Below are 24,462 nucleotides of genomic sequence, written 5' to 3'. Positions count from 1 at the left end.
TGAGATCACGCATATAAATTGCTTAAATAATAATAAATGTTTATTTTTTACTTGGTATTTTGTTTTATTTTTTTGTTTTGGTTTTGTTTTTGTGTTGTCAATTTTTTTTCTGATCTATTGAGAGCTACCGGCTTATGAATCATTATGAGGTCATTAAGACTTTGGGAACCGGCTTGTCCTATGACGTATTCGATATGATACTTGTTGTGGTATATATTTAAATTTTATATGATTCTCAAAAATCCAAAACATCTTGCTTATTATGTTGTCAAAGTGATAAGGCCATCTTCCTGCTCTCCTTCTCTCTCTCACTCTATCTCTCTTTCTCACTGTGTCTCACTATTTCGAGACTCTTATACGAAAATTTTCATTCTCGGAGATTTTTCAAATAAAAGATTTGGTTTTGTCAATTGGCCTGTCAGTTGCTGTTCGGCAGCGCTACGAGGCGCAACGGTCTAGAAATTGAAAAAAAAAAAGAGAAAAGCTAAACCTTCGATCGGGTGCCTAACGATCCAATTAATTGGACAGTGAAAGTGAAAGTGTATTCTAATAAAAGTCCTGAACTAAATCAATTGATTTTCACAAGATCAAGTGAAAGTGAGTAAAAACCAAAGAAATGAGTTTTTCAAACGAATTCTCGATATATCAAAAATAGACACAATGCAATCCTCGAGCTGCATCTGTTCCAGAAATAAACAACAAAAAATTGAATCAAAAAAAGAAAACTAATTTTGGGTAAATGCATATGTGTGACCCAAATGATATGTGGGAGTATATGCTACATATGCATCTACATATACATATGTATGTACATACATAAATTTCTTTCAAAGAGGTGTTGATTTAATATGAACATATTGTGGCCATATTATTCTATGATTCTTACACGTCTACCAAAATTTATTGGTTACTTCAAAGACTTATCAACAGCGACCGGATGGAAAGGGAATTTGGGGCCAAATAAATTTATAATTTATAAATTTAAACATGACTTAGTACCACCATCAACATGATCATCATCGTCATGTAGAACACTTTATAAGTATAAATTATCTCGCTGATTAACCTTTTTCTATGACCCCCAAGTTGAAGTCGTTGATAATTCCAATATTTTAACATATATGTCTATATATATGTACAGACTGAACTAGATTCCGTTTCGACAAGGTCTCTTATCGCCCCCAAAATAATTTCTGCCCTAGCACCACTTTTCGTACCCTGTACGAAGATGGTAAAAAGGGTATATCAAAAAGAGTCAGCACCTGAAAATTAAGTATTTTAGTTGGAGTAGTTAAATTTTGAAATAAATGCCTATTGTTAGACCAAAATATATTAATCCTTCAACATTTTGTATACATTGAAAGTTACTTAGATCTTCTAAACTCTCTCTCTTATAGGATGACAAATTGTCTTTATTTGAATCTTTTGCCAAAGGAAGATTAATCAGTTTCCTTCAATTCTAATTGAATAGGGCATCTTAATGTCGTTGCTCTGAATTGACATATAATTGCTTTGCTTTTTTGTTGTTTGTGTGGGTTTTTTTTTTTTTTCTTGCTCATTATTTACTATTTTATGAATGACATAGTTTTTGTTTTTCTCAGCTTTTCCGGTATGAGGAGGGAAGCTCTGGCTATTTGCGCCCTATTCTTGGCGTTGGCTGTGAGCTGCTGTCAGGGCTATGGTAGCTCATATCAGCAACGTTCCAGCTATAGTTCCAGTTCATCGTCATCATTTGGCGGTGGCGGCTTACAACAACCACAGTCCCAGTCTCTTATTCAATCACAATCTCGTCTAAGCAGCTGGGCCTATTCGCATTTCTCAGAGGTGCGGGAATTCGCCAATCGCCTGAGACAGGAATACAATGCTCAGTCTCAAGGCGGTACTCGTTATAACTATCGTTCACCATGGAGCGGTAAGTACATATGCATATCCAATTAAGGTAGGGGGACTCCAAATGACAAATAAAGTTACCTATTAGCACAAAATAGTAAATTTAATAGAAACTATCTAGTTACCATGAAAAAAACTGGGAACTGGCTCTAGTCTTTACAAACTAGATTGTTTTTAAGTGTTTGATCGGAGAACATCCAACTACTTGGTAGTATATTTTATATATCTATTTTCATGATTGACATGACAAAATGATATACATAGTTCTTGATCAACACGACGATACGAGCTCATATAGCCATGTCATGAGCTTATGGTTAGTCTCAACTTAACTTTATTAATTAAATAATGCAAATCACAAAATTCATTCATTATGAAATAATATTTTGAAGATGAGAGAAAAGTATAAGGGAATCGAAATACACTTACAAAACTTAACAAAGCTGGCTTTTTGAGAAGATTAAAATATATAGAAAACTTCATTATACTAAAGAGGTTAAGAAGTTACCTATGAATTTGGGTTTGAAATGGCTGAATTTGTTCAATTATTTTCAAGTATTTTATTTGTTCTCATTTTTTAGCCTCCATCCTAGAACTAAGTGGCAAAAGTAGCGCTGAGCTGGATGCCCTTAGTTTGCAGATCAGTCAACAATTGGTCTCGGAGCTGCGTCAAGGACACATCACGTATAGTACGATAGCCCAACCGAGCTTCTTTGAGATCAAAGCAGGTGAACACCTTGAGCGTTTCAGCGGCGGAAATCTGCAGCAACAAACACTGGACTTGAGTCCATTCCAACCGATGGATTTGAGTGGTTTCGATGAGGTAAAGAACTATGCCTATCCCGCTGAGGTGAAAGTGATCGATGGCAAAACCTATGTGGTACATCGTAATTGCACCGAGGCTTCCAAATTGACGACAAATTATGGCAGCGGTCAGGCGGCTCAGTTGAATCAGGGCTATTTCGCTCAGTCGCCCAATGTGGGTGGCAGCACCACGACAACTATCACACGAAAGAAGACAACCACCCATGATTGGAATATGGAACCCACTGTGGTGGGTTACAATTCCGTAGTGAATGTGGATGGCCGCCATTCGGCCTTTAATTCTGCTCCTCAAGCCTTGTACACTCAGCCCAGCTCACCTGGGACTAGTTCCTCGGTGGTTATACGTCGTTTTAATAAGACCATTACCACCCATTCGGATGGCACTAGTTCTGTGGATGGTTCTGAGTCTCAGCAACGCTGGGAAGATGGTAAATTGGTTTATGATAATCAGCAGCCATTTGGTCAATCGAGTGTGCCAAGGGATGAGCAATGGAAGCGTGAGGAACGTGAACGTTTCTTCTGGTTTTTGACTTCGCATCAGCGTCTTGAAGATTGGCAGCATCAGCAGGAAGATCGTTTGTTGGGTGTGGCTCAGAGATATCACACCACATTGCCCATACTGGAGGAGTTCCATCGTCGGGAGTTGGCTCGCTATAAGGCTCTATTGGGTCAATATCAATCTCAGGTACAAGATTCTGAGGCTTGGCAGCGACAGGAGCGTGGTCGCTTGGATTGGTTGATTCATCAAAATAGTTTTACGAATCAAGATTTTCAACGCTGGCAGTCGGAGAACAGTCAAAAATTGTCCCAATTGGCCCAACAGCATGGCATCTCCCAGAATCAGTTGAAGGATTGGCAACATCAGGAATTGCAGCGTCTCTATGTCTACTATAATCAGGTTAATCAATCGTTGGCCCCACAGATTCCACAAACTCCCCAGATCATACATACCTATCCGGGCTCTAGTTCTCTTGTTGAAGATAATACCAAAGAGCAAGAACGTTTGAATGAGCTGATACGTCAACATAATGCCACCATAGCCCAACTGCAGAACTCCATCAGAACCGATCAGCAGCGTCTTAAGGATCTTTCAATTAAATATCAGGGTGATATGCAGAGTCAAACCCAATGGCTGAGGGGTGAGGTGGCTCGCATTGGTGATCTCATCAAAGAACAAAACGAACAGGTTAACAAAATCACAGTCTGGCAGAGCTCGGAGCGTTCCCGTCTCGAGTCTATACTGAAGCAACATCAAGGCTCAGTGGCGGAACTGCAAGATCAAATCGCCCGTGATCGTTACTATGTTCAAAATCTGGCCACCAAATATCGTGTGAGTGTCGAGGAGTTGGAAAAATGGCAACGCGAGGAATTGCAACGCCTTCAACTGACGGGTCAACAGAAGTTGGAGGATCACATCAAGGATTGGCAGTTCGGGGTCAGTTCCCAGTTGCGTGCAATTGTTGGACAGAATCAAGTGACCATTGAGGAGTTCCAGAACTCTATTATCAACGATCGTGCCCGCCTCGAGCAAATGGCTCGCACATATAAGGTTAAGGTGGAAGAAATTGAAGCATGGATCAAGAGTGAACTTAAGAAATTCCAATCGGAGGGTCTGCTCAAGGAGGTCGAACAGGAGCTAGCCCAATGGCAGCAAAAAGAACGCGAACGTCTTCAGTCCATAGTTCAGCACAATTCGCTCACAGTGGAACAACTTGAGACGAAAATCAAGAACGATCAATCACATTTCCTTGATCTGGCCAATACCTATCAGATTAAGGTGGAAGATATTCAGGAATGGTTGAAGAAGGAACTGGTGCGTCTTCAGAGTCAAGGTCTAATCAAGGCCGAAGCCCTCAACGAATGGCAATTGGCTGAGAGACAACAAATTTCCAAATTGGTTCAACAAAATAGATATTCAATTGAGGAATTCGAGGCCAAACTTCTGGCTGATCGTGCTCGTTTGAATGATCTGTCCAGAACCTATAATGTCAAGGTATCCGAAATCGAAAACTGGATTCAATCCGAAGGCGATCGTCTTCAGCGTGAGGGTCAACTGAGAATGGAAACTCAATTGAATAACTGGCAGAAGATTGAACGCCAGCGTTTATTAGATTTGATCAACAAAAATGATTTGTCCATTGAAGAAATTGAATCAAAGATCAGCAAGGATCAAACCCATCTGTACAGCCTAGCCCAGCAGCATCAAGTTCGTGTAGAAGAGGTTGAGCAATGGATTAAAAAACAGATTCAGGAACTTCAGGACAAAGGCCTCATCGAGATGCAAAGACTTAAGAACTGGCAATTGGAATGGCGTGGCAATCTCACCAATATGGTGCAAGATCGTGACTACACAGTCGAGGAGTTCCACAAATGGCTTCTCAAGGATCGTTCTCGTCTTCAGAATCTGGCCATGCAGCATAATGTGCAAATCGAGGAGATTGAACAGTTTGTCAAGAAGGAGGAACAACGTTTCATTGGCATGGGTCTGCTGAAGCCAAGCGAAAAGTTGACCAATTGGCAAGAAGTCGAAAGATTGCATCTTAAGAATTTGGCCCAACAGCAATACAAGTCCACCGAACAATTGGAGGCTCGTCTGCGTCAGGATCGTGAGCTCTTGGAAAGATTAGCCCGCCAATACAGTGTCCAAGTTGAGGAGATCGAGAGTTGGATGAAACAGGAGCTGGCTCGCATGCGCGATGAGGGTCAATTGCAAATTGACAACCTTACCTCATGGCAATTGGCTGAACGTGAACGTCTCGAAGCCCTAATTAGTCAGAATAAACAATGGAGTGCCGAGGAATTGCAGACTGAATTGCAAAAAGATCGTGAACACATGCAGACAATGGCCTTCCAATATCATACCTCGGTGGAGGAAATCGAAAGATGGGTCCAAACTGAAATTGAGCGATTGAAGCAACAAGGCAAACTGAATATTGAACAGTTGACCACTTGGCAGAGGGCTGAACAGCAAAGAATCCTATCTCTACTTCAACAGCATTCCAACATAACTCTAGAACAATTTGAGGCCAAGGTGAGTGGGAATATTATTTGATCTTGAATAAAAATTCTTATCTCTTTGTATGCATTTCTTAATCAGGTTCAAAACGATCGACGTTTCCTTATTAAGCTCGCCGAACAACATCATGTTAGTGTTGTAGAAGTCGAGGCTTATGTCAAACAGGTCATTGAAGATCTTCACAAGAGGGGACAGTTCGAAATGGAGCAACTGCAGAATTGGCAACTGGTTGAACGGGATTATATCAAGAGTTTGATTGCCGAATACAAGAATGGTTTATCCACATCGGAATATGAACAAAAACTCCTGGCCGATCGAGCACATCTTAATCAGCTGGCTGATCAATACCGTATAAATGTCGAACAGATCGAACAATGGATGATCTCAGAGTTGAAACGTCTGCGCGGCAATACGGAAACCTCTCTAAAGAGTTTGAGTGATTGGCAAATAACCGAATTAGATCGCCTGCAGAATCTAGTGAAGCAACAAAATCACTTGACCTATGTGGAATTCGAAATGGAATTGCAACAGGAACGTGAAAGACTGCAAAAGTTGGCTGATCAATATTCGGTGAATGTTGTCGAAATCGAGGAATGGTTGCGTCAGCAGTTGATCAATCTGAAGACCACCGGACAGGCTAAAGTTGAGAATCTCAACAAATGGCAAGTTGAGGAGCAACAACGTTTGATTGAGTTGCTCTTGAAGAAGCAACAGGAATTGAATTATGCCGATGTGGAAAAAGAATTGACCAAGGATCATGCCCGTCTCGAGAGTCTTTCGCAAACCCATCATGTAGATATCAATCAAGTGGAGAACTGGCTACGCGAAGAAGTCAATCGTTTGCAAAACTCTGGCCTGGTACAGTTTGAGCAACAAACTCAGTGGCAGGAGAAGATTAGTCATGGTTTCGACAATTGGCTCCAGCAGCAACAGAATGGTGCTAGCTATCAGGAATTTGTGGACTTCTTAAAGAGAGACAAGGAGCGTTTGAACGGCATTGCCAGTGATTATCATGTGACAGTGGAACAGGTGGAGAAATGGGTACAAAAAGAGGCAGCTCGCCTGTCTCTGATTGGTGTGATTGACCGTCCCGAAAATAATGTAAGCTATGAAGAGATTGTCAATATCTGGGAGGAGAAACCCTGGCAAGCCGAATTGGCTGAACGCCTGAGAAGTGTCAGTCAAGTGCGTGCCTTGTCTAGACAGGAATTTGAGAATTATTTGATTATAAACCAACCCATTTTTGAACAAATCGCTCGTCAATATAATGTAACTATTGAGGATATACACCTTTGGTTGGAGCAAACCGCCAAGAAAGAAGGTTTGATCACAGTCACCCTTGAGGATTGGCAACTGCGTGAGCAACATTACATTCAAGAGCTAATCAATCAACAGCTACGTAACCAACAAAAATGGACTATTGAGGAATTAAAATTCAAACTGGAGAATGATCAGAAACATTTGAGGGATGTCACTCAACAATATCACATTACTATCGAGGAGCTAAAGACTTGGTATGAGAACGAACTGCAACGTTTGCTCGAGTTGAGAAAAATCGATCGTAGTTCTTTCCTATCATGGCAAACCAAAGAAACGGAACGTATATATCTACAGGCTGTGAATCATCCAGGCATTAGTAGGCAATCGTTAGAGAACATACTCTTCCGTGATGTTCACATTCTGGCTCCCCAGTATCACATAACCGTCGAAGAGCTGCGTCTATTTATCAAGCAGAAACTAGATCGTTTTGCTCAAATGGGTTTGGTCTTGGATATCTCCCAGCAGCAGCAGGTGAACAACTGGAGAGAACAGGAACGTCAACGTCTACATGAGGTGGCCGAAAGCTTAATCATTACCGAAAATGAACTTCTCGAATTCATATCCCAGGATACGAGCTATCAAAACCAATTGGCTCAAGTCTATCAGGTTCGATTGGTGCAATTGGCTCCGGTTCAGCGGATAATTATTGGAAACCTGGGCAGGGAACAGTTGTTCGAGCAGCGTCGTCTGAATCACTTGACCTCCTGGCAGCAACGTGAGCGTGATCGTCTCTACGAGTTCATTGGCAACCAGAACATGTCATTGAATCAGTTGAGAAGCTGGCAACAACAAGATAGCCAATTATTGCAAGGATTCGCTGAGAAATATGAGATTACTCTGCAACAGTTGAAGGATTGGCAGCGTCATGAATTCGAACGTATTGGCAAGGTGGCTCATTATTATGGCATGACCCAAACAGATCTGCAAAAGATTCGCGAAGAGGAACTACGTTATCTGGCCTATGTGAATCACAAGAAGCTACTTTCCACCTCCGATGCCCAGAACTGGGAGAAGAAACATCAATGGACCTTGGGCAAATTGCAGAGTCGTTATGGCAAATTTGGCGAGGAGTTGACCATCTGGCGCCGTACTCTCTACTTGCTGAGTCAGGGCTTGATTGATCTACCAGCCGATGGAGCTAATACAAATGGTGGTTACGTAGTGGATCCTGGCAGCACCAATGCCACTGCCATCTATAAGCCAATATTCTCCATGGATCGTGGAGATCAACCGCCCCACGTCTATGATGAGGAAGTCGATGAGGAGAATGAACCTGGTCTTGAGGGCGAGACCAAAGCCCCGTTGCCATCGCCCATCATTTCGACACCACCTCCATTGCCATACCAAAGGGCCGTTTTGCCAGGCGGTGGTGGCAGTAAAGTGGGCTATGAGTATCAGCGTCAAGATTATACCATTAACGTGCCTGTTGGTCAGGCTTCTGCCTCGGCTAGTGGAGGGCCCACGGGATCCTCGGCTTCGGCCAGTGCTAGTTTGGGTAAATGGAATCGCGCTGCTGGCAATGAACCCGAAGACTTAGGCCAACAGCAACAAGTGGATCTTGGCTGGAATGCCGACGATTTGGGTCAACAGCAGCAGGTAGAAGAACAGGATTGGAATCAGAACTATCAGTTGGGCCAACAGCAGCAAGAAGAACTATCCGAAAATCTTGAAGATCTTGGTCAGCAGCAGGTTCAGGAGGATTCCCATCGAGGCTATGGCCAATTGCATGCCCAGCCCACTTACTCCTCAAAGGTATAACAGAAGTCTTCCATTTACTTGGCATCATTAAATTAACTTTTTCTTTCCTTTACTTTCAGCCCGTGGAGGTTCAAGCCCAAACTGAGCCCTCAGTTTGGCAGAAGTTCAAAAACTCAATCGGTTAAAGTACCTAAACTAATTAAAACTGCCATTTTAGTTGTAGAAGAAAAAACAAAACACATAAAGAAAACTAAAAAACAAATTAATGAATTGATAAATTTTCCTATTGAATATTTTTTCTATACAAACATTTCTTTAATCATTTTTAGACTTAATGTGAATAAATGAGAGATTATTTCTACCACTACATATCTCTAGAAGGAAGTATATATATAATATTTTTTGTTGTTTGTATTTTTTGACCTAATAAACTTTGAAAATATAATGATCTTTCCTTTTGTTTGAGAGTTGTCTCTTTGCATAACGAAATAAAGCGTAAATATATATGTGTATAGAATATTCAGTTTCCTTGTATAGACTATATAGTACCTACTATATAGTAGTAGTTTTCTCTTGCGATATGCTTGAAAAAGGCTTTGGTTTTGTTACTTAGGTTGTTTTTGGGATGTGCTTTGGTTGTGTTGTTTGGGAAAATGTATTTGCTTTTACATAAATACATACATATAGAGACATACATATACACATACTTATAATATGCTAGACTAGGCACTTAAATTTGTATAATAACTTTTTGTTTCATTTTGTCTTTTAGGTATCGTTTTCGTGAGTAACATAATTAAATTGAATAGAATTTTTGTCCTTTAAAATAACTGAGTAGATTTGAATCTATGCAGTTAATATTATACCCTTGCAGAGAACACTTGGTTAGTTTATATATATTTTCAAATATTCGGACAAACCTCAGACAAAATTTTCCTTTTAAAAGTGTTTCAACTAAATATCCGACTAATATATTTTCAAATATTATAAAAAAAGAGACAAGGATTTCAATATTATCTGCTAGGGTATATTAATTTTTTGGCATGCCAAAAATAACTTTAGGTCTTAAACTTAGTTCAAGTCATAAATAGTACATTCCTTATAGGATATCATAGGTTTGTCTTGTTTAAATTTTTTATACATGTCTTAACCTAATGTTACAATTTTGTTTTTGTACACTTTGGTCTATGAATCAACTAATATGTACTTCCAATTCGGAACTGCCAGTAGTAGCAAAGTGTGTAGCTCGAAACTGGAGTCCTTCGCTTAGTTCCTCCACAGCCACTACACCCATACTCAAGCCATCTCCAGTTTCCTGGAGAACGTGATGTTTGAGCTGCTCAATTTGATGCAACAGTTTGAGAGTCTCATCGTCTAGGTTATCATCTTCTAGACGCAATTGTCGCTGCTGCTCTCGTTCCTCGTCAACATCCCATTCGAGAGACTCTGGTGTAGATATATGCGACCAGGAGTTTTGTGTCGATGAACAACATGAGGTGCGGGTAAATGAGCCACCAAGACGACGATCTAAGCGCGCCTGTCGAGCTGCCACTACTGGCTGATGGCGCACATGATGGGCGGCAATTGAAGATGCCGTGGTCAATTGGTCAAGAGAGGCTGCCGCCATGGGTGGTGGGGTATGTCGGGGTCCAGTAGTTTGCTCCTCCCTGTGATGGCATTGGTGCTGATGATATTGCCTCAGTTGTGAGTACTCATGCTCCCATTCGAGATCCAACGAGGAACTAGCTCTCGAATTGGCCATACGTTGATAATTTAATATTTCTGTCTCTTTATTGGGTGTAGATTGATTATTGAGCAACTTGTAGGCATCCAAATTTTGTAGTTGTATATCCGAGGGGGCGCTAAAACGAAAATATTATTAAAACAAAATGTCAAATAAGCTCACTGAAGGTTTACTTGTCAGTCTGAAGCTTGGCGTAGTTGGGTTGCTGCTCCCAATACTTGTCCAGAAACTGAGGACACTGTTGCTTCCTTTTAAATTTCAGTATGCGGTAGACCAGACCGCGTCGTTGACAACTCTGGGCACTGGAATGTGATATGAGTTCGGTGTCGTCGGGTGGTTCATGTTCCGTATCTGGTGTATTGCTGGTCCCCACTCTGGCCCTGATCCTGGCCCTGGCCATGGTCCTAGCCCTACGACGACGACTGCAAGTGGCAAAATGCAAATTGTTGGTTTAGTGGCATACCTTGGACTTTCTAGGGCCCTTTATTTAAGTGGCAAATATACTCTTTATCTTTCGTTGGGAATAATAAAAACTTTATCTTTTAAGTTTGCAACAAGCGTAAAATTTATATGCCTTTGCTATGAACTTTGTTAAAAATTCTTTATTAATTAAAAATTGGTTGGATGATTTAAAAATTTATCTACATTTCAGATTGATGTAGAATATGTAAGAGTCTAAGAACTATAATATACATAAGTAATACCAACAATTAGTAGCATCTCGGTAAGAAGTTCATAATTAATATATTTTCTTTTAATTTTTCCTAGTTTCTGAGTTTATAATTATAAATTTTAATAATTGTCCCAAAATTTACATGAGCATATGTATATACCTCGAAAATTTCACCCAATTATTGCTTAATTGTATTGGTGGAACTAAAGGAGTTAAGTGAGGGAACCTCACCCCCTAAGGTATGCAATAAATAGTTAAACGATTTACTTTATCAAATTTAAGAATGTTTTTCAGCTACTTACTTTTTATAAACACAAAAGAGAGAATTTTTTGACTGCCTATTCTTTTAAACCGAATTCCCTCCATTTCACCACCTTTAAATGTTGTGTGGTAAGAGTATACAAACTTTGTTGAGTATCGACTTAAATTTTCAGTTATGTTTGTGGGCCCACTACCTGGGCTTATCACCATAATACCTGCACCCTTTTCCATGCCTTTTAGCCATTGAAGCCCGTCATTGTTGTTTTCTTGTTGGTGTTGCTTGGTTTTTTATTTTTGTGTGGCAAGCAACACGCACTCAAGCATTGCATACTTTTAGGCTGTTGACCCCCGCTGTCAACGGTTGTGTTATTTTATGCGATGGGGGCGAAATTATGTTTGCCTATGCAATTTGTAATGAAGAAAGAAAAGCTAGGGCATAAAACGCGCCGTTTAATGGAGGAGCCATCTGCTAATTAGCCGCCTCGCAGCGAGAGGGGGGAGGGGAGAAGTGCCTATGCGCTCATTTGCTCAATTCCCTTTGCGACCATGTCTTTTGACTAAGCTTGTATTGATTGCCAAGTCAGCGACAGAGCTAGCTTATTGGATTTGCCACGGCATCATGGCAGAGAGCGGATACTTTTGTGTGCCGCCACAAAGTCAACAAAATTAAATTTTAATTAACTGTGGCAGTGCCCCCCCACCACCAAGGCCTGCAAACCCTTTGGGAGAAGACTTACCAGAGCCAGCTGTTGGCAAGACATGACAATGAAGAGGACGACGATGTGGAGGAAGACGATGCCGACGACGTGGAGGAGTTGGTGGCTGAGAAGGTAGATGAGTTGTTCGTGGTGGAGTTGGAGGGAACGCAGCTGCCAAAGCATGAACCCATGCTACCTCAGACTAACGGTAGGAGCGTTAAGTAGGCCACACACACACACACAATCGCATACACAAACACACACAGGTTTTTCGCTTTCAATTTTCGTTTTGGACGCGTTTAAATTTCACATTTTCTACATGGACTCCCCTCATTAAGAGGCGACCTTTGTTGCACTTGCATTGGGTTCAGGTCAAGGCTTTATTTTTCAAATTCTCTCCAGTCTACATGGTTTTGGGGTTCTTTTCTTTTTTTTTTTGTGTGTCTATTGTCTATTGTTTTCTTTTTACTAAAGTTTTCTCCTTTCACTTCGACACTTTACGCATAACTGTTTTGCATCGCAACGTCACTGGGTGACGCACCGCACCCCTTCTGGCTTCCATGGTATCGCAAGTTTCTGCCAGCAATTGCAGCTGATTGGGTTTTGGTGTGGGTTTTGACAATCAGCTGTTTTTGTTACCGTTGTGTGTGTGTGTTTGATTTTTGAGCTGTCAAAAGTTTCAGCTGAAGTCAAAAAGGAAGCATCAATTGTTTAAAGCTTTTGAGGTAACTGTAAAAAGTTTTGAAGATAGCTTTTCCAATGAAAAACTTTCTGTATCAGCAGCTCCTTAAAGCTTTTATTAGACTGGGGAAATAAGGGTGAATTTCTAAGCTGTTAAGGGTTGAATGTTATGTACATTTACTTGGGCAAAGTAAGATGCTAACAGTTATTCGAGCCTGCTATGTTACAGAGATGGGGTACGACTGTAAGATCCTTTACATTGTATTGTGCATCAAATGTAACTGTTAGTGGTAAGACGAGGCTAACATTGCTTAAGTAAATGGCTATGTTAATAGGGGTAGGAGTACTGCTATTAAGGGAAGTTCTTAAAAAAAGAGATTGGCTTTTCTTTGAATGTTATTTTAAGCCGAAGCAATGTTAATTTTCAAATCTGAGACGGGTTTATAAAAGGAATATCAAAATAAAATAAAGTAATGTTAAAAATATGTAAATGTTAAATATATTTATTTAACATTAGTTTTTTCAATTATAAAAAAGGAAAATTTAGGAAAAAAACATTTAGTGGTAGATAATTACTAATAACTAATGATTTTGATTGTTGTAAAATTGTTTAAGTTTCGATTATCCCAATAATCCATTTCTGTTTTTAAATTAATAGAGTTTTTGATTCTATTTTTGATTAAGTCTTAATGAGTCAAAAGTGCCTCATTTAGTGGGCAAAAGTCAGTTAAAATTTAATGTCAAAGAAGAAATATATACAAAAAAAATGTAAACTTTTGAAATGTCTTGTAATTTAAAGATCCTTGTTTGTAAGTTTAGACATGTGAAGTTAAGAAAGTTCTCAATAGTTTTAGAATAAACTAATTTCTTTTACGAAACTTTGCATACTTTCGGGGGTTACTTTTCCCCATTTTCATTTCTAGTTGCGCTCTCGGGAATGATAATAGCAAAAGTTGTTTCGAAAAGTCATTCCATGGAGAGTTCGAGTCGTCATAATGCATTTGTATATAAAACAACAGATTTAGGAAATGAATTAAGTACATTTTATAATTTATCTCCCAGTATTATTATGTTTTCTCATGAATGTCATAAACTTGATGTTGAACTTAAATATGATGTGACTATTAAAAATTCTATCTATCTTTCTCAATGTATGGAGGAATGCTTTCTTTTTAGCCATTCCCTTTGACTTGCTTTCTATTCTTTCCCATACATTCATCTTCACATGATAAACATGAAATTCGTCATAGATACAACATTAAATTGGTTCACGCATTTGTTAAAAACATTAAAAAGCATATTCCATTTGCCCTGCAGTTCAGCCGGAGTCATAAAGATGAAACTGTTAACATGTGCCTGTTAGGATGTTTACATGGCACAGCCATATGAATGCACTGAATGCGTTTTGTTAACAGATGTAAGCTTATATAAATCACGGCCAAACCGCAACATTTGTTTATCTTTTTAACATGCCGCCAGACGAACGGATGCTGGATGCTGGCTTCTGATTCGGAGCTGTTCGTGATGTTTCGTTTCTTCTCGTCAGAGTTGTCCCCCGGAAAATTCAAAATGAAAATTCGTGCTCGTTCAGTGCCACTTCGGCTGTCTTAACGCGCGGTTGTCCATCTCTCTAGTGCTAGAGTCGGTCCATAGGAAACATTTATCTAGTTCTGCGTACGCGAAGTCGACGAACGGTTTCTGTTGTTATTACTGAAAACTTGCTCAATGATAATATTGTCAATTGTAATTGTTATGCTCATTAATTAATACATCATTGCTGTTTGTTGTTTTTGCTGCAAAACAATTGAGAGAGTGTTTATTTTGCGAGAATTTATCTATCATTGTGTAAAGATCACGCCTAACTTCACAAGTGTTAGATGTTAGTTCAATGTGTGTGTGCGGTTTTGCCGGCTTACGTGTGTCTAATTTAATTATGTTGCAAGACAACTGAAAGCAAAGGAGAAAATATCATTAAAGATGAAAATGCTGTTGATGCTGTTCGTTGTTGGTCTATTTATAATTTAACTTGCTGATTGCATTTGGCGGCGGAGATAGCTCTAACTTACAGCTTGTTATTCCCATTGCAAGCGAACTGAGACCCCAGGACAAGACATTGTCACGGTGAGTTATTAGCTAGACTAGACAATCTGGAGAATGAAGTGCTACATTTTCCCATCTCTCTGAATAAAAGATTTGCACTAAGTTGACTTGCAAAAGATTTCACTCAACTACAACTCTAGAAAAAAGATCTTGTCGGTTGGCTTGAATTTAGAAGTCGATGTTAAGAAACTATTTTTGGAATTAAGTCATTTTGTCATAAAGGGGTAAAGTAAATTTCATCCCAGACTGTGTTCAAAATATAAAATTAATCAAGACCATTTGATCAAAAGAGTTAATTTTAAGATGACGAATCACCATTATTTTTAACATTTTGAAATCTTATAAATATTCATAATAGAATCTTAAAGAGTATAGTCTAAACTCAGTTAATACTAACAAATTCATTTATGTATTTTATGGATGTGTGGAAGTTAAAAATTGTCGATCTATTTACATACATACTATAACCAAGATAATTGGGCTTACTTGATTAAGAGAAAGACCGTTTGGCTTATTAGTTCTAATAGCGCCTGAGAATATGCTATGCTTTTTTAGCTTCACTCAGTTCGAATTCTCAACTAGTTATAGGCTGAAGACGTTCTCTGGAGTCTTTATTAAAGACTGTTGATAGTAAAATTTGGTAGTCCTTAAAGCTAGTTCAAATTCGTGTAAATCCAAAAATCCTTGAATAAATTTAATGAACATTGGACCTTTTGGCAACAATCTTGATGGAATAGGCTATGTGTATGTGTATGTGTATGTTATAGGCTTTAAATAAAGTGGCGTTCTAAACAGTTTCAGATATAACATATTTGTTTTATTACTGCTTTATTTAAATATAAAAGATGGAATTTTAAAGTCTTTCTCTATTTAAGCAGACTGTATTCCATAAATAAAAGAAGATTTCAACATACAAGTAGACTTTACCCTTGCCTAGACTTGCCAGATAAATGTGTGAGGGTAAAGCACTTGAAAATTAATGACGTCATGAACATTTTCGTATAGTGATAAACTTTCATCGTATGAACATCAAATGGAATCAATAAGCAAATTTTAGATCATCGTAAATAAGTAGAAAATTGCAAAATGGAATTGCAATTGCAATTGTTGCAACAGCTGCCTTCATTTGAGACATTTCTGTTGATGACATACCCGCCAGTATCCAGATGGTCGGGCTCCTACATTTCGGCCCCCCTCACCACCCACCAACAACAGTTGCATCCTCTTTGCCCCAACTAAACATTGCCACGTTGAGTTATTAAACACTTTTGCTGTCTTCTCTTGTTTATTTATGCGTGTGCGCCTCGAAGAACTGCTAACGGTTGCCTTTTCATGGACTTGCTGCTGGTTCTTTTGCTGCTTTTTGGTTTCCATTTCATGTTGTTGTTGTTGCTGTTTTTGTTTATGTGCAGCTTCCGCAACAAAAGAGAGCATTTTACCAGTTTCACTTTCAGTTTTTTTCTTTTTTGTGTGTCGAATCTAGTGTATTAAACTCTTTGGCTAAAGTTTTCACCGCCCCTTACAAAACTATTTCGCTTGAAAAATCACGCGCATTGGCATTGGCGAAAAGTAAAACTTTACCTATTCAAACTTCATACAATCTAAAATTTTCCAACATGAATGACCAAGAAATGTTGTTAAAATGAGGCAACGATTGCGAAATACTCTACTAGCAAGTTGAACTTCCATTTGATTCTAGAAAGACATTTTCCTTTGAAGTTTTATCGTTAAGCTTGGCTTAGTAATAGTAAAATATATCCACTCAAATCTTTAATAGGTCTAATCTTAGACATCTGATTTTCACTCTAAAGAAAGAACTATTTTATTGGTCATTATATATTTGAATAATCCTAAAAGATTTGTAATCCACTGTCAACATCTTTATTTCAAAAGACTGTCCACAGACTATGTATTTTAATTTCCTTTTTCAATCTCTACATAATTCACCTTTAACTCTATATAGGGTATATGAATTTTGTTGAAAATTGTATTATGCCATACCTGTGTATGTGTATGTGTACTGTGTGTGTGTGCAGTTTTATAAATTGCCTTTTGGTAATTGCTTTTTAATGGTAATTGACCATGAGAATTGTTATGGAAATGATTATTGTTATTTGCCATGGCAAAATTAAGTGTCTGGTTTTTAGTACTTAACTTGCACAGCTTTACAATTGAGATGCTATGCAGCATCGTCTAAGGTAATTAAATTTTAGTTATTTGTGCTAAATATCTTACTCACATGACTCACATGAGCCAATGAGAAATTTTCAAATGGTAATTCATGGTTTAGTTATTGGAGAAGTTTAGCTTTAGCCAAGATCACAACTGACTTAACAATTTAAGGATACAAATTTTGATGAATGAAATACTTATTTTAATATCATCCAAAACTTCATTCTTTTAATTGGATAGCCAAAATAAATATGTATATATATTTTAAAGATTGTGCCTATAATTGTCACTTTGGAATAAGAAAAGTGGTACATTAAAATAACTTTTACAATGATTGAATTAGACTTCTATGTAACATCGAATCTTCATCTTCACATTAGGAAACTTAAGGCTAATTGTGTTTAAAAATATCAAGATTGATTTCAGTTTTATGCTTATCTTACAATTTAAACTAAATCTTCAGTGATATTTGAAGTCGTTCCTCAAATATATGTATTAGGACTCTTTTCTAAGATTCTTATTAATCATTGGTTTGCAATACTTGTTTACCTCTTGTACCACAATATTAACCATTATGAATCAAGTTACAACTTAAAGTCTCAAAGATTCGTTCCCACGAATAGATAGAAGAAGTTAAGGAAGCAACCAATTTCGACAATTTCCTGTTTAGAAAAAAAATCAAGTTAGAATATTTAAATGAGTTTAGTTTCAGTTTCATTTTGTAGCCTGGGCTAATATTAGTTTCATGTCCTTTGGCATCTGACGACGGACAACGGTTATCATTAAGTTTCTGTTGGCCCTGGACATGGGCATGGATATGGCCATTGGGGGCAACTGTTGATTTTTTCATTAAAGCTTTTTAGCATAATTCCATGGGACTGGCATATTGTGTCCTGATGCCTCTCCAGAAGTGGCACCATCCTACCATCCTCTCTTTGGTTTGCACCAAGGAAAAGTGGCAACGACTTGAACAACAACAAAACAACAAATACACTTATTTAGCATATTTTATGCTCATTAAAATGGCACATTAAGTGCATATTCTTGAACTCTGACAGAAAATGAAATAGATGCAGACTCAGTAAAAGAAAGCAAAAAGAAAATCGACATACATATACATAAATATAAGTATATACTATATATTTATTCTTCTCCTTAGTCGTTGTCGTGGTCGTCGTCTTCATCTTTTTCTACCATTGATGGCGATCAATTTGGTTGTTGGCTGTGATTTAAGTGCGCGTAAATCTCTGTGGTGAAAAGTGGTTGGCTCCGCCGTTCCCCATTCACCCCGAATCTGTGGCTCCATTTCTACATCATATCGTCAGCCTCCATCTAACCCCCTTTGCATGCCCCATGCCCCTCTTGTTCATGGTTTGTTGCCATTATTTGCATTTCATTTTTTTTGCGTGTGGCGAGAGAAAATGTAAATTGATTTATTATGCACAAGCGAATGAATGTTGGCTGTGTGTGTGGGTGGATGGGTGGTTGGATGCTGTGGAGAGGTGGCCAAGGGTACCCCTTTTTCTTTTGGCCCCTTTCCCTTCTTATCCTTGGTCTTCTTTGGCGCAGTCGTGCGTGCAATTTTTTTCTTACTTTGCTTTCCAGGAGCAGGAAAAGGTAAAGCTGCTCTTGCAGTTGCATCCTTTGCAGCCTGCAGGGCGTAAACATTGCTATTAATATTGATTTAAATGCGAGCAGAATGAATGCAGTGGGAAGAAGATTGACAGAGAGAGGGAAAAAGAGAACAAGAGGGTCTCTCTGTGGGTGGAAAAAAAAAGGATACAACTATTACTCGTTCCCCTTATCAAAAAAGAGGACAAAAAATATATGCATTTCTCATTGTCATTGAGAGCAATCAAAGCCGCCGGCGTTGACTTTTCGCTATTAGCCAAATTGCAAAAATCACGCCCCTAAAGATCTCAAGCGTACGAGAATCCACAATAAATAAAGTGGCTCGATATGGCACAGTTATGGTAATACCCTTTCAGCGAAACTCTGTGGTCTTTGGCTTTACATATATAAAATAGTTTACAAAAGCATAATATATAGCCAAAGTTTGTACAGAACAATACCAGGTCCAAAGTGATTTACAGAGTTGCGATTTCAGATGATCAAACCTGCAGATGGCAAGGGAAATTTAAAGTGAAGTATTTCCTTAAGGCATCTTGTTTTCAAAATTTTGCTGGTTAATTAGGTAAGCAAGTTATTAGTAGACTATATATACACTTCAGACTCTTAGAAAATACTTTCTGAATACATTTTATAGGGCCCAACTCAAGTTTAGTTGTGGATCCAAATGCCTAATGCCTAATGAGAGTGAGTTTGGTCTTCGATATCGATATTCCACCATAAAAACTAGGACACGGCGCTAATCAAATTAGAAAATACCAATTGGTATCTAATTGTCAGTTAAATTAACATATCAATTGGGTAAATCATTTCGTAATTGGATTAAAAATGGCAAGTAAAATTAATTGTTAGTCTTGTGTTTTCATTAATAAATGTATGTATGAATAATATATAAGCTCTGAGGTTGGATGATAAACCTAATAAGATGATGGATCAGGATATACAAACTTAGGGGTAATTTAAAACTCAGTGAGTTTAGCGAGTTTATGGATAATTAGAAACGACCAATCAGATTAAAGCTTTTTGCTAAGCATTACCAAAGGACTTTACAAAGAAATAAAAGACTAGAGATGTTTATAACCATCCTTACACCATAAAGTATAACTTGAGAGCTGCGTGCAATAAAATGATGCAAAACAAAGTTCAGATTAGAAAGATAAGGTAAGGTGTTTGTCCAAGATTCGCTTGTGATATTTACAAATTTTAATTGATGAATCCAATATTTGTTTTAAGTATTCCTTTAATAGATTTAAATTGAATTTTCTCTGCCTGGCATACGCCAATTCACCGTATTCAGCTACCAAATTACTAGAATCAAATCTAAACCTTTCATTAGAAGATTATCCATGGATAAAATCCTTATAAAGTTATCAAGGAAAAGTGAACAATAAGAGCCAAGTTGTGTTTCAAATTAAATGTGCAAAGTTAACAGCTTAGCCAACATACTGCATATACTTTAAAGAGCATGAGACAAAAAACTTTTTCCCGTCAGCCTCAAAACAAAATGTATGCAACTAGAAAGAAAAAAAAAAAACAAGAAATTGGAATGCTCGGCTATAATAACTTTTGGCAATAATACAAAAAGCATCCATGTTTTCAGTCTGCACGTGGATAGAGGGAGTATAACTTGGAGTTGGAGCTAGCTGAGGAGAGGTGAAAAGTATAAGTAACCTATATGTGTGTATATATAAAATTGGGGGTGTGGCAGTTGCCTTATACCAAATCGTTGGGGCGTGAAAAAATATGTAAAATATGCATAGAAAACAGAGAGAGAGAAAGCGAGAGGGATAGAAAATCTCTTCTAGTTTCTCCACCACTCCCTTTGTCAGACTTCCCTCCTTGGGTTTGCTCTCCCCAGCTAATAGACATGCCAAACATGTAAAGTAGATGCCAGGATTATGTCCTCCTTTTGTCCTTTTAGACAAATTGCTTAGCAAGCGTGAACTTTAAACACCAAACTTTACTAAGAAAAACAAAAAAAAAAAAGAAAAAGAAAGGAAACTGAAGTAAGAAGGATAATGAATACTCAATCCCAGCCACAAACCAATTCAATTAAATTTACAAATTGATTTCAATAACTTTGATTGAAAAGACAAACACCAACAATGTGAAAATCCACAACAGATGGCGCTAAGGAAGCATTTTGGCATCCTTCTTCTTAATTGAAATGCATTCAAATTGCATATAGAGAGAAGGACGAAAAAAAAAGACAGAGAATCACATAGAAAGTAGGAACATACTAGACGGATACGGATATGGATATGGATGGAATACAATTTGAAAAGTCTGTGCGAGACTTGGTGGACGACGAGCAACAGCTGACAGAGCAAATTGCTTTGAGCTTATGACACGATAAAGCAAAAGTAAAAAAAATAAAAAACTAAAACCAAAAAAAAAAAAGGAATCTACAAAATATACATGCCACAGGAGAATGCTGCAGACGAGATGATGATGATGATGGTCATGGCATTTGAATGTGGCAGCTGGCAGGAGCATGAGGGAAGTCCACGAGGAGTATGTGCTACACAAAGGGGCAACAACATGCTCTCTCTAAGCGGTTTACTTCAACCGACCGTCACCACAGTTTCTACACCCTTAAGGGAGTTTTTAATGTGTACAGTCTGAGCTTCATTTATCAGTTTTTAATAGACTATGAGAATTACGTTTTAATTAAGTTGCCTGAGAATTGGCATATGCAATCAAGAGTCATGTTTAATATTTAAAGATGTCTCATCAATGCAGTAAATGTTTAAAAGTTTATAGTAGCAACGTTTAGACTGGCAGGTTTAAAAAATTTACTTCAAATTGTTTAATGAAAAGTAAGCTACATTTTTTCATTGTAAGCGACTATTTTTTTGGGAGAAAATGGCATACAAGGCGCGAGTTTTCCTCTTGATAATACTTATTAGAGCCAAATTTAGAAATATTGTTGACCAGAATCAGCTTACACGTGTCTACCTATCAGTTTATACAATCTAGAAGAGAGTAGATCGATCATTCTAATTAGCTAAATGACATTTAATATAACGATTTGTTCGAATAAATTTACACAGCTTTCTCCTATTCTAAAGGGTATCCCAAATCATAGTGACTAGTTTCTTTCTTCATTTTCGTATAAACATGCTAATTAATTATGAACTTAATAACTAGCTTCGGGCAAAAAATAACATCTGACTTAATTAGGTAAGTATAATCTAGGTGCAGGGTGAGGAAGGTGCGTTTTACTTAAGTATAGATACAAGTCTTAAATTTAGAACATTAGTTGGCCATTTTAAAGAGGCTTATTTACACTTGGCTGGTGTTTTTGACATTGGTTTTTGTTAATGTTAAACATCTTTAAAAGTTTCAAGTGACCAACGAATAGCTATTTCGGGACAGAGTGTTTAAGTAGACATTTACTAAAGATTGAGAATTATTCTTGGCCTGAAAGTTAGTTGGATTCGATTTGAATAAAAATGCTTCCACTCTGAATCAATTGAAGCAGTGGCTCTCGAAATGACTCTAGTAGCTAATGACTATTGCAAATATTGGATTTAATCCAAGCGTTGATTTTGCTGGTCGACCTTTTGACACGTGCCCGGAAGTCGCAAGGCGGATGCCCTCTTGCAGACTTCATTTCGATGGGACAAGGCGTCGCGTCGTTTCATTTGTCTGTGTGGCGGGTTTTTACGACTGGACCGTTATTTTTGTTTTATGCTCCAGTTTGTTGTTATGTATTATTATGCTTATAAATATTTTTTTCTTCCTTTTGCCATAGAATTTATTTTTAATCCGCTTACGTCAGGCGAAATTCAATCAAGAATTCGCACTGCTCATTTCATATATTTTTTTTGTCGTTTTTCCTCTGTCGTCTGGCAATTCTGCTCGTAAATCAGTCTACTGGCGGAATGTGTGCTTTTAGGCGTATAAATCTATAAGCAAGTTGGAGTAAATTTATGATATTTAATAATTTTCCATTACATTTCAGGCAGACATCACAACAGAACAAAAAATAAAAAAGAGCAGTACACCAATTAAATGTGAAAGACAACAAAGAAAAACGCTAAATAAATAATACGAATTTTGTAAAATGTGCAATTAACAATTATGTCAAACAAAAGGAAAAAACTATAAAATGGAATTGGTTTTTTTTTTTTTTTGCTGCGCGAATCTTAATTAAATAAGTTAATTTCTTGTTTAATTGAAATCGCAAATAGAAAAGAGAAACTGCATACAAAACGAAAAAGGAAAAAGGATAAATTGAAATTAATACTTCGAACAATATGGTGAACAATTTCCAGGTAACTCTAACGATACTTTTTATGGTATTGTCAAATCATTTGATGCGGCACAATGTCGGGGCCCTGAGCACAGATTTGGGAACCAGCTCCGTCAATGGAGTCGGAATGGGCAATGTCGGCGGATCGAATGCCAATAATGGTGAGTGATATTTTAAAATTTCTATATAGAATTGTAACATTTAACTACTAATAATAAATTCATTAATTGGACGTAAAAAAGGTAACAGAAATATAAAGATTACGGAAAGTCATGATTTTAAAGGAGGGTATTCTATTATATGGGAAATCAAATTCAACATTCTGGAAATAAAGGGTTCAATTGTTGTATACAGAATGATATGTTCTTAGTGCTATAAACGATAGTTTGTTTTAAGTGCTATCCTACCTAAAACCTTCTCATGAAAACCATGATTCTAATGTTTAACAAACTGTGGCAAATTTTTATCTTAGGTGCATAAAAAAGAATTGATTCGAAAAACCTTCCAATCATTTCTTCATAGCTTTTAACGATACGTAAAGGTTCCCTTTATATTAGAATTATTGTTTAACCAAACGATGACTTAAAACAACTTAACAGTTTATATAGGAAGACTAAAACATGTTTGATATGCATAAATACAAAACTACTTTGATCTCCTTTGAAAAAAATGATTACTTACAAAAAACTTAAGAAATTGTACAACAACTAATAATGGGACACTTAAAAAAGCAAAATTTGTTTTTAAAAGTTTTAAACTATTTCATCAACTGAAATGCACATACATCGGGAAGATCCTGTTTCTATTTTTTAAACTAAAAGAATTTTTAGTACACACTTTAGATTTAAACACCAAAAAATATAATTTAAGTCATTTATGGGGTGCTTTGATTATGATAAAATTCAAGTAAAATGCATTCCACATTACCATTGAAATTTGCAAACGTTTTTGGCAAATTTCCTATTTACCTATATTATCTAACTTTATTTTTCGTATACATAAAGTAACGATTTTAAAGTTTATGAGAAAAACATAGTGAAACAATATTTTTTATTTTGAAGTCGTTGCTGATTTCGCATTGAATGTGACACATAAATTTATATTAAAATCATATTATTGAATATATGTAAGGTGTATCACAGACTGACATTACACATTTCCTCTCTGGTATGTTTTTCTTTTCGGTTATATTGTATTATATTTTTAATTATTCATTTAATTGCATTTACAATCATTCAGCCAGCACGTGGCAGCTATAAAAAATGTCTGTCTCTGTATGTATGTAAATCGCTTGTTATTTAAATTGTTACATGACATTTTTTTTTTTTTTTTTTTTTTATTTTGTTAAAAACCAAAAACTGATTAAAACGTCGAGGCAGCTGGCTGCCAGGTAAACAGGCAACAAAAACACAACCAGCTAACTAAATTAATGAGGACTCTGCAGCTGATGGGCGTTGACAACGTTCAAGCAATTAAAATGTGACATTATAATGTTGA

The 24,462-nt window shown here is 37.3% G+C and overlaps 3 protein-coding genes across 4 annotated transcripts in view; 2 read left to right on the top strand and 1 right to left on the bottom strand.

Annotated features, from left to right (window-relative positions):
- The first annotated feature begins 292 nt into the window (after positions 1-292).
- Positions 293-9,040, top strand: Tig (Tiggrin). Its single transcript, XM_068295447.1, has 5 exons — positions 293-597; positions 1,602-1,912; positions 2,472-5,746; positions 5,813-8,803; positions 8,869-9,040. Exons 2-5 carry the CDS (start codon positions 1,612-1,614, stop codon positions 8,932-8,934), a joined length of 6,633 nt encoding a protein of 2,210 aa, XP_068151548.1. The 5' UTR covers positions 293-597; positions 1,602-1,611; the 3' UTR covers positions 8,935-9,040.
- A 738-nt stretch (positions 9,041-9,778) lies between these two features.
- On the bottom strand, positions 9,779-12,725 carry LOC137581235 (uncharacterized). The gene is made up of 3 exons (XM_068295427.1): positions 12,165-12,725; positions 10,667-10,915; positions 9,779-10,611 (listed from the first exon to the last, which is right to left on the bottom strand). Exons 1-3 carry the CDS (start codon positions 12,314-12,316, stop codon positions 9,942-9,944), a joined length of 1,071 nt encoding a protein of 356 aa, XP_068151528.1. The 5' UTR covers positions 12,317-12,725; the 3' UTR covers positions 9,779-9,941.
- Positions 12,726-14,434: 1,709 nt separating this feature from the next.
- The window catches only part of DIP-epsilon (Dpr-interacting protein epsilon), a 64,165-nt gene continuing 54,137 nt past the window's right edge, over positions 14,435-24,462 (top strand). The window contains exons 1-2 of one of the 2 annotated variants that reach the window (XM_068295132.1): positions 14,435-14,927; positions 22,679-23,126. In XM_068295132.1, coding sequence (XP_068151233.1) covers positions 22,970-23,126 — 157 coding nt within the window. In that variant the 5' untranslated portion in view covers positions 14,435-14,927; positions 22,679-22,969. Of the gene's footprint in view, positions 14,928-22,674; positions 23,127-24,462 lie in introns of both variants that reach the window. The other variant, XM_068295131.1, reaches the window with a different exon arrangement.

The sequence above is a fragment of the Drosophila tropicalis genome, unplaced genomic scaffold, assembly GCF_018151085.1.
Source record: "Drosophila tropicalis isolate 14030-0801.00 unplaced genomic scaffold, ASM1815108v1 contig_845, whole genome shotgun sequence".
Lineage (NCBI taxonomy): Eukaryota > Metazoa > Arthropoda > Insecta > Diptera > Drosophilidae > Drosophila > Drosophila tropicalis.
The sequence above is the reverse complement of the archived record's forward strand: the minus strand, read 5'-3'. Positions and strand labels throughout refer to the sequence as shown.